The sequence below is a fragment of the Juglans regia genome, chromosome 6, assembly GCF_001411555.2.
Source record: "Juglans regia cultivar Chandler chromosome 6, Walnut 2.0, whole genome shotgun sequence".
NCBI lineage: Eukaryota > Viridiplantae > Streptophyta > Magnoliopsida > Fagales > Juglandaceae > Juglans > Juglans regia.
Window position 1 is genome coordinate 11008008 of NC_049906.1, and position 11004 is coordinate 11019011.

Sequence of the window (11004 nt, forward strand, 5' to 3'; positions counted from 1 at the left end):
AGAGGCATTGGGTGGGGCAAGTTCTTGAGAATAAGGGTGGAACTTGATATCACCAAAACTCTCCTAAGGGGTCTGTTTATTAATGTTGATGGGAAGAAAACATAGGTGTATTTCAAGTATGAGAGACTGCCTTCCCTCTGCTTCAAATGTGGAGTGATCAGACATGTTAAGAACTTATGCTCAAACCAAGAGGGCAGGGAAGGGAAGAGCCAATATGGGGCATGGTTAAGGGCACCTATAGTAAGGGAGAATGAGCTGCTTTTCAAGAAATATGGTGAAAGCCTTGATCGTTCAACCAAGCCTGAACCATGGTCATGGTGGAAGGGGAAAGAGGCCAAGGAGGAAGACAACAGTAGCAAAGCAGAATTCATGGAAAGGTGTCAGGAACTCTCAAAGAAAACTGATACTATCGAGGGAAAAGGTGAAGGGAAAGGAAAGGAGCAGGTACTAGGGGACATGCTAAAGTCAAAGCCTCAAGCTGATGACAGAGAAAAGGGAAGACTAAAACACCCAAATACTGCACTTTTAGGCCAAGACGTGGAGAATAGGGAGAAGTTGGGAGTGGTGGAGTCAGGAGTAAGTAAGGGAAAGACTGTTTCTAAAGAGACCAGATGTGACATCAACTCTGACAGAAGAACTTCAAGGAGCACAGAAACCTCGACTGACCTCTTGCAACAAGTTCAGGACTTTAACCAGTATGTTTCCAACCAAGTTAAAGCTCTTGATAAAGTCAAGAAAACTGCCAGCTGGAAGAGGAGGGCACGAGACATATGCATAGGGAGAGGCTCATTGGATAAAGGGTCTGCACCAGCTTTCCATACAGGTAACAAAAGAAACAGAAGTCGCCCACTAGCTAGTGTGGATCAGTTCTTAACAAAAAAGGTTAAAACTGAAAAAGATGACCAACTGGTCTATCCTTAACTTGAAATGGTGGAGGCTGTGGAACAGCCCCACCAAGACAAATGAATTGCCTCAGTTGGAACTGTCGGGGGCTTGGGAACCCCCAGACAGTTCATGAATTGCACCTTCTGGTGCTTAAAAAGTCCCCAGCATTTGTGTTCCTTATGGAAACAAAGTGCAGTAGAAACAGAATTGAAAGCCTCAAGAAGAGTCTTAAGTTAGATAACAGCTTTGTAATTGACTGTAAGGGCAGGAAGGGTGGTCTTGCATTCCTCTGGAGAGATGAAGTGGAAGCCGAAGTGCACACTTACACTCAGCACCATATCTCCCTTATGGTGAAGGGGGTTAAGGGGGGAAAGGAGTGGTTACTGACTGGATTTTATGGCAATCCTAATACTAGTAGAAGGAAGGAAAACTGGCAGCTTCTCTAAGCTATTAATCCAGGAAGTCTAATAGGGTGGGTGTGTGTTGGGGACTTTAATGAAATACTCAATTTTAATGAAAAATGGGGAGGAGCCTTAAGACCCAAAAATCAAATTGATGAATTTAGAGCTGCGGTTGATGCTTGTGGTCTATGTGATATGGACTTGATAGGTAACAAATTCACTTGGAATAATGGAAGAAGTGGTGGAGCCTTCACCAAAGAAAGATTGGACAGAGCCTTTTGCAATTCCATTTGGAGTGAGAGCTACCCATATTCAAATGTTTGCACCCTTTCTACCCTGTGTTCAGACCATTGCCCACTGCTTGTCAGGTTTGAGGGGAGTCAGGATCATAGGACCCATAGAGACAGACCATTTCGATTTGAAGCACATTGGGCCATGAGAGATGGTTATCAACACCTGATGGAGGAAATCTGGCGAAACAACAAAGACTCAGGGAACAAAGTGACTGCTCTTAAAGAGGGGCTAAACAAATGCAAACAAAAACTTCTGCAATGGGATAAAAGAATGAAGGGCAACTCTCAACAACAATTATCAAAGAATATGACACTTTTGGATGACCTTCAAAAAAAGAACAAGGGCCACCTTAATGAGCAAGTTAAGCAGATTCAGAAGGCTATAATCAACCAGTTGGAGGAAGATAATCTCAGATGGAAGCAAAGAGCTAAGCAGAAGTGGTTGAGAGAAGGTGACAGAAATACCAGATTCTTTCACCAAAGTGCTTCATTTAGAAGAAGAAACAACAACATCAAAAAGTTAGTGAATGAAGAAGGGCAGGAAGTGTATACCACAGAAGGCATAAGTTCACTCTTCCAAGATTACTTTAAAAGCCTTTTCTCAACATCTTCACCAGGAGACTTCTCTGAAGTTCTGAATTCTATGGAGCCCCGAGTCACAAAGGAAATGAATGCCACTATCACAAGGGTTTACACTCAACAAGAAATTGAAGAAGCCCTATTTCAAATGGAGGGCCTCAGCTCTCCTGGCCCGGATGGATTTCCTGCCATTTTTTATCAGAAGCAATGGCCCCTCATTGGCAAACAGGTTAGTGAAGGCATATTGCAGGTGCTGAACTCTAATGGTAACATCTCAGATGTGAACAACACCTTCATTGCTCTAATTCCCAAGAAAAGAAACCCCACCAAAGTCACTGAATTCAGACCCATTTCCCTGTGCAATGTAATTTATAAGATTATATCTAAAATGATAGCAAACAGGCTTAAATCAATCTTGCCTCTCATCATTTTCAAATCCCAGTCTGCATTTGTACCAAATAGACTCATCACTGACAATGTAATAGTGGCTTTTGAAGCCTTGCATACGATGAAATCTAAAATGACAGGCAAGGAGGGGTATATGGCTCTGAAACTCGATATGAGTAAAGCCTACGATAGGCTAGAGTGGAGATTCATCAAAGCTGTGATGTGCAGAATGGGCTTCTGTAGTAAATGGATAGACTTAGTGATGAATTGCATTGAAACTGTTTCATATGCCCTTCTAGTTAATGGAAAACCTCAAGAACATTTTCATCCTTCTAGAGGGATAAGACAAGGTGATCCTCTATCACCTTATCTTTTTATTATGTGTGCTGAGGCCCTTAGTTGTCTTCTGAAAAAAGCTGAAGGTGAGGGTTGGATACATGGGGTACCTATTGCTAGAGGCCAAGTAAGAGTCTCACATCTATTTTTTGCTGATGATTGTCTCCTATTTTGCAAGGCAAATGCTATAGAATGGGGCAGACTTTTTGGACTGCTGAGGAAGTATGAATCATGCTCAGGCCAAAGGCTCAATCTGGAAAAAACTTCTATAATTTTCAGCAAGAACACAGCCAGAATCACACAGTAGTATATTCTGTCCATTGCTGGTTTGAGACATAGCTCGACTTATGAGAAATATTTGGGATTACCTTCAGTGGTGGGAAGGCTCAAGTACATGACCTTTAAAGGCATCCTAGACAATATTAGATCAAAAATCAGCAATCACAGAGTGAAATTACTATCACAAGCTGGGAAGGAGGTCTTCATCAAAGCTGTGCTTCAGGCACTTCCAACATACACAATGGTTGTTTTCAAGTTGCCCAAAACCTTGCTCAAAGATATCAACACTGTGATTAACAACTTTTGGTGGGGACATCAAAACAATGAGAACAAAATTCACTGGATATCTTGGAAGAGGATGGGAAGAGCAAAAGCTGTAGGGGGATGGGATTTCGAGACTTTGAGGCCTCTAACATAGCTATGCTAGCAAAACAGTGCTGGAGACTAATCCAACATCCAGACTCTTTGGCTGCTCAGGTAATGAAGGCCAAGTACTTCCCTAAATCCACTTTTCTAGAAGCAAAGCTAGGTGCGAAACCCTCATATATATGGAGAAGCTTTCTGTCAGCAAGATCACTGATTGAAGCAGGGTCATATTGGAGAATAGGAAATGGGAATCAAGTGAAAATCTGGAAGAATAAATGGATCCTCTATCCAAATCCCAGCAGAGCTCAAAGCAATGCCAGTGGGTTGGAAATTAATGCACCTGTCTCTAGCCTAATTGACCCTCACACCAAGCAATGGAGGAGTACTATGGTGAGACCGCTATTTAACCAAAGAGAAGCTGAGATTATCCTTAAAACTCCCATCAGCCTTCTTAACAGCAGAGACAAGCTAGTATGGCAAGGCACAAAAGATGGTAGGTTCTCAGTCAGAAGTGCGTACCACAAGGAGATAGAGAGAACTCACTTCCAGTCCAGTCAAGCATCAAGTAGTTCCTCTTCCACAGAAGTCTGGAAACAGCTATGGCAATTAAAAGTGCAACCCGGGGACAAAGTACTACTGTGGAGATCATGTCTCGAGGCCCTTCCAACTAATTCAAATCTTTATAAGAAGAGATTAGTTGAGAACCCTCTCTGTCCAATATGTTACTTGGAGGCAGAAGACTCAGCTCATGCACTATGGAGATGTGAATCAGCTAAAGATGTTTGGAGCCAATGCTCAAAAAGCTTACAAAAATGCCATCAACCTCACGTGACCATGATCCAACTACTAGAAGACTTACTTCAGGCTATGGACAGTAGAATCATCCAAGAGTTTGCAGTAGTGGCCAGGAAGATCTGGTGGAGAAGAAACAAATTCCTCTTTGAAGGCACCTTTGCACACCCGAATGCAGTAGTGAGGGAAGCGAGAGGAACATTGGATATGTTGGTTGAGGAGGAATCAAGATTGGCTCGAGGGCAAACTAATACACAAGTAGAGGATTGGCAGGCTCCTCCATCAAACTGGATCAAGCTAAATTGGGACAGTGCAGTAGACAAAGTAAATGGTGTAATTGGAGTGGGAGTAACTGTTCGGGACAGCATTGGTTATACCATTGCTACCAAGCAGACTAACAAAATCCTCTTCCCCGATCCACTTCTAGCAGAGGCCTTTGGAGCTCTCAAAGCTGTTCAGTTTGGAGTGGAACTTGGCCTATCCCAAGTTGTTGTTGAAGGCGATTCTTTGCAGGTCATCAATGCACTACGAAGTGATATAGAAGGGTGTAATAGTGTCAGTATGTATGTTAGTGAGGCAAAACTGATCCTTCAAAATTTTGCCAAGTGGGAGGTTTCTCATGTTAGGAGAAATGGCAATACAATGGCTCACTTGTTAGCAAAAGAAGCTCTTTCCATCCATGATGATATTGTAACTATGGGGGTTCTTCCCTCTTGTTTTCCACTGGATTAGATGAATGGAAATTACTTATGTTTCAAAAAAAAAAAAAAAAACTCCATCATTTTCCCCTCTCTTAGCTCACGTCTAGCACCTAAAAAGATAGCAACAACACACTTCCATGAATGGGATGGAGGTTGATTTATGGCATTGCTAAAGTAAAGCTGGACGCGATCTTCATGCTAGTGGAATACTCATGAACAAGTGATGTCATGATTCCTCCTACAATAATTTATTTTTGCATGTAGGTGATGTATCTTAGTAGGTTAGTTCAAATGGTGATTTACTTAATATGGAAATTTTGGAACCTTGTGTTGAAAACTAGTTGCTACCACTTCATAATTATTCAAAACTGCGGATATGGATGAAGATTACGTTACACAATCTGAAGACGACTCGGTAGGCTTCTATTGTCTCTTCACTATCACTTGTAGATCTGATTTCAATATTTTTTAGTTTTTTCTTTCACTAAGGAGTATTTTTGATCGGTGCATGAAATTTCTAGTTTTACGGCTTAGTTCATATACTAATTTTATCTTACAATTATATATACATATATTATATATAATGGTCTCTAATATGAAGTATAGCTTGACTATAGTTCATCAGAATTAATTTTCTGAATTTTTATTTTATTTTGTGAAATATCTTTTCCGGCGAGTAAAATTCGCTGGAAATATTTTTTTCGTATATTAAACTTATTTATGGCGATCTTATATTGTTAGAAATGCTTTTTACTGGCGATTTCATAGTATTTACAGTGACTACTATTTGCTGCAAAAAGTTTTTCCAGCGATTTTATTAGGCAATTCGAATATATCTGATCATTAGCGGCAATTTATTAAATTTTGCGACCACTATGATTCGCCTCAAAAAATTCTTCCAACAATTTAATAGGCAAATCGAATGAGTATTTGTAGCATTTTCTTTGGAATTTGCGGCCAAAAACAATCACCGAAAAGAAAACCTTTTAGCAGCAATTTTTTACTTTCGTTGGGACAGATTAGAAGTGGAGAAATAATACCGACGAACATATAGCGAGGTATAAATCGTTAGAAAAAGTTAATGACGACGATTTATGAGACTTTTCCTAACAAAAATAATCTATGAGAAAAGTCACTTCAAGTGTCGACTATATGAAAATAATGGCGGCGATTTAAGATCTTAATTTATACGATTTATTTCAAGTGTTGACTATATATACAACCACATATAATGATTTTTAAAGTTTAGACTTTAGACTTAGGGTTTGGAATTGCAGTAATAATTTTAAAAAATGTTTAAATAGTTTTAAAAATTTTTAATAAAAAAATTAAATTGTTTTAATGTTACATGTTAAAACATTTTTTATTTTAAATAAATTAAAAAGTGCGTTTGATATTTTTTGTTAAATGTGCTAATGCGAGAGCTAATTACGTACACTTTCTTCCCTTCATGACAGCAAGATCAGTGTCTCAAAATATCCGCTTCCATCTTTTGATGGTCGCTTCTATTTATTGCAACTCTCTCTAGGCTCGGAATTGCTTCCTATTTATTGCAGGCTTTTGGCTGCTTCCATCTCTCTAGATTAGATAAAATAATTTTAAAATATTATTTTTTTAATATTATTATTATTTTAAAAATTAAAAAAATTGAATTGAAATTTTAAAATATTAAAATATTTATTATATTTTATATAATAATTTAAAAAATTATTATAATAAAATATAATTAAGAGAAACACTTCTTAAATTCACGAGCTTCAGAATAATGGAAATCTAAGAAAGCGATGTGCAAGTGGGCTATGATGTCTCTTCCGTGCAACTTGCTAGACCAGCCTACCGTACTATTGTCAAAGATTGGCCCCATTAACTAGTAATGTCATGTCAATCACCATTCTTTGCGTTTTTGAACAATAATTCATCGTGTAAGGCTGTAAGCCAAACATTGGCTACCAATCAAACATTATCTGGAACCTTTTCGGAATTTTCTTTTTTGGAAACGGTGTTTGTCGACCTTGGCCTACACAAATGACTTAAAAAGGATGCATGCCCTTATCTCTATAAACCCCCATCGACAACCAAAGCAACCATGCTTTTCGGATTCTTTTCTTTCATTGCTTTTATGGCCATCATACTTGCCCTATTGCTCTTTTTCTTATTTCTATTTTGGATATGGAGGAGAACTCAAAAAGCTGCCCCCCAAAAGATACTCCCACCAAAAGCAGGTGGTGCATGGCCTATAATCGGCCACCTCCACCTATTAGGAGGGACGCAACCTGCCCATATAATCCTAGGTGACATGGCCGACAAGAACGGACCAATCTTCAGTATCAAGTTGGGCATGCGTAGAGCTATAGTAGTAAGCAGTTCAAAGATGGCTAATGAGTGTTTCACTACCAACGATAAAGTCTTTGCCAGCCGTCCAAAAGCTTTGGCGATAGAACTCATGGGTTACAACTATGCCATGTTCGGTTTCAGCCCATATGGTTCCTATTGGCGTCATGTTCGAAGAATAGTCACTCTTGAGGTCCTCTCAAATCACCGTATCGAGATGTTCAAACACATCCGAGAGTCAGAGGTAAACACGGCCATAAAAGAGATCTATGAGTTGTTGCCCAAGAACAACAACGCATTAGTGGAGATGAGAAGATGGTTTGGCTATGTAACCCTAAACATTGTGTTTATGATGGTTATAAAGAAACGATTAGCTTGGGCTGTAACCAAGGATGAGAATGAAGGAAATGATCAATCTCGAAATGCGATGAGAGATTTCTTTGTGCTGACTGGGACATTTGTAGCATCAGATGTACTTCCATATCTAAGATGGTTGGACTTGGGTGGCTACGAGAAGGCAATGAAGAAAATAGCAAAAAAATTAGATCATGAGCTCGAAGGATGGCTAGAAGAACACAAGCAAAGAAGAATTTATGGGGAGGTAAAGAAGGAACATCAAGACTTTATGGATGTGATGTTGTCTATTGTCGATGACAGTGAGGAGATTTCCAGTTATGATGGTGATACAATCACCAAGGCTACTTGTCTGGTATGCTTTTGATAACCCTATTTAAGCTGATGTAGGGTACTAAGATTGCTTTGCTTTATATTTATTGAAGTAGACTGATCACGAGTATCCTTTTTTTTCCTTCTTCTTTTAATTATCCACTAGAGTTTAACATACAATCAGAGAATTTTTTCACATCTTCAAAAAGAATCCAGCTCTCTTGTTATGGTAACTACAGAGAGTATCCTCCCCAAATTTTCAATGAATTTGGAAAAAAAAAACAAAACAAACCTCAAAAGTGAGAGGCCGAAATTGCAAGTATTTATCATTGGCACTAATGCACTTTTTTTTTTTTTAATCTTTTGAGGGGAATACTTTCGTTTAGTTCTTTTTAAGTTTATGGTCAAATTATAAGTAACATATACATACATGCTGGGACTTTTGCAGACCCTCATCTTAGCTGGTACAGATACAACAACGGTGACAATGACATGGGCACTCTGTCTACTTCTTAATAACCGAGAGGCTCTTAAGAAAGCCCAACTAGAATTAGACCTCCAGGTTGGTAGAGATAGGTTAGTGATGGAATCAGATGTGAAAAACCTAGTCTATCTTCAAGCTGTCATCAAAGAAACAATGCGTTTATATCCTGCTGGGCCACTTTCTGTGCCGCACGAGTCCCTTGAGGATTGCACTTTGGCTGGTTACCACATCCCAGCGGGCACTCGTCTTCTTGTTAATCTATCAAAGATTCATAGAGATCCCCAAGTGTGGTCAGATCCAACCGAATTTCGCCCAGAAAGGTTTCTTACAACCCACAAAGATGTTGACTTTAAGGGCCAGCATTTTGAGTTTATACCATTTGGTAGCGGGAGGAGAGTTTGTCCAGGAATCTCGTTTGCACTACAAGTTATGCAGCTCACACTTGCTAACTTCTTGCATGCCTTTGAGATTACGACAGTACCAGCAGATGAACCAGTAGACATGACTGAGAAGGTCGGACTTACATCCCTGAAAACCACCCCACTTGAAGTCCATCTCACTCCACGCCTTCCTTCGTCAGCATATGAATGATCATTTGAGTATATGTTAAATAGCTACAATATTGCCAAGGATCAGTTTCTTAATGATGTTCATGCACAAGGATTATATATGCGTATATTAAATTATCTTTTTTTTTTTTGTTCTTGTTTTTATTTTTATTTCGGCGTATTCGCTTGTAAAAGTACGTACCTATCTTATATATGGATCTTGTACCACAATTTCATAATTAAAGTTTAGTAATTTCTTTTTTGAAAAATTTATTGTACACGTCCTTTGAATTTGATATTTTTCCAAACAGATCCTGAAGTTGAAAAAGGTTCCATAAAGATCTTTAGGGTTAAGGACTCTGTATTAAAATGATCCCTCCATCCTATACAATTACTTATTGGTCTCCACAAATGATATATGGAATAAGTTCACCTATATATCTTACAACTATTTTTCAAGTCATTTTCAAATAACTAATTTCGAAAATAATAACCTTACAAATATCTTACAACTATTTATAACTCTACCAAAGGGTAGTTTTATAATATTAAATTTTATTTTTAATTAACTAACATGATTTCATTAGGAATAACTTAATTGACATATTAATCTCCTTAACGAGCAATAGTTGGAAATGTATGAAGTTTTTTATGCGTGTTAGATAACCTTAGGCAGGTTTGGGGGATGAGATGAGACACAAAATTCTCATCTTATCTTATCATTATACATTTTTCAAATCTTCATACAAAATATAATAAAAAAATTCAACTTTTTCAAATTTCAATTCACCTTTTTCAAATTTCAAGATAATAATAATACTAAAACATAATATTTTAAGTTCTCAAATAAAATATAAAATTCTCATCTCAACCTTCAAACCTGCTCTTTGAAAGTCTTAGTTAAATTATAAATGCGCATGGGGACACCGCATCATAAAAGTTGAAATTATCAACGACTATATAAAAGCTAAATCACTATCATTGTTATTTTCTCTAAGTGCAGATTATTATTATTTTTTTGGCATATTTTTAATTGGCTGACATGATTTCAATGATTGTTTGAAAATGATTTGTAAAATAGTTGTAAAATAATTGTATGTAGTATATCATTACTCTTGATGACCTCGTGCCACTCTATTAAAAATAAATTTTAATATTACAAAACTGCCCTCTGTTTTATATAGAATTATAAAATAGTTATAAGACTATCATTTTTCAAGTTCAAGACTCTTTTTAGTGACATCATCATTATATCTGTTACGTCGGGGGGACGTTGAAACCAAATTCGTCTTTACTCACGCACGTCTAAAAGCGGACAAATGATCCCAGCCGAAAGGTGCTACAATACATACATTGAACATTAGATAAAAGCCGAAACACAACTCCCGAAATTTATCCAAGGTCCCTGGGTACTGCATATGGGCTTTTTTGCGACAAGTTGGGCTTTTAACATTTCAGCCAACATTTTGTTTTCGGTACTGCAAATGGGCTTCAATGCGACAAGCTGGGCTTCACCTCTAGCCGTGTATAATTTTCACATTTTAGCAAACAACTATAAATTAGGAATTAATTTTGACTTGATAACTTGCTGAACTGAATTTATATTTTCTATATTTTTAAATTAAATTCTAAAATTTAGAGCGGGAGAAAGATAAAGATATAAAATGATCATGAATAAATTAAATGTTCAATAAATACTATAGGACTCATTTTGTGTCTCTATGATTTGGATAGAAAATCATATGTAATCCAAATCCAATTTACACTCCGACATTTATCAAAACTTTAATTCGCAACACTCAAATTGTATGTGAGGAGGATGACAACATTTACATGGAATTTGAACATGGAGAAATGATCAACAAACAGTAGAGATGGGGAAGAAATCTTAGTGAATGGTGGGAAAGTTTTAAGGCAATTCAAAACATGATGGAAAATAGACAACAAAAAGTCATT

The 11004-nt window shown here is 37.7% G+C and overlaps 1 protein-coding gene across 2 annotated transcripts; it reads left to right on the plus strand.

Annotated features, from left to right (window-relative positions):
- Positions 1-7014: 7014 nt before the first annotated feature.
- On the plus strand, positions 7015-10074 carry LOC109019465 (cytochrome P450 CYP82D47-like). Of its 2 annotated transcripts, XM_035691261.1 has the most exons (3): positions 7070-8059; positions 8465-9090; positions 10016-10074. In XM_035691261.1, exons 1-3 carry the CDS (start codon positions 7106-7108, stop codon positions 10017-10019), a joined length of 1584 nt encoding a protein of 527 aa, XP_035547154.1. In that variant the 5' UTR covers positions 7070-7105; the 3' UTR covers positions 10020-10074. The 2 variants fall into 2 exon arrangements, with proteins under 2 accessions (XP_018857297.1, XP_035547154.1); XM_019001752.2 differs by lacking the exon at positions 10016-10074 and having other exon boundaries at positions 7015-8059; positions 8465-9287.
- Positions 10075-11004: the final 930 nt, after the last annotated feature.

Coding starts and splice junctions, on each gene's coding strand:
- LOC109019465 (XM_035691261.1), top strand. CDS start 7,106: ATGCTTTTCGGATTCTTTTCTTTCATTGCTTTTATGGCCATCATACTT. Junction 8,060..8,464: donor TCACCAAGGCTACTTGTCTG/GTATGCTTTTGA, acceptor GGACTTTTGCAG/ACCCTCATCTTAGCTGGTAC.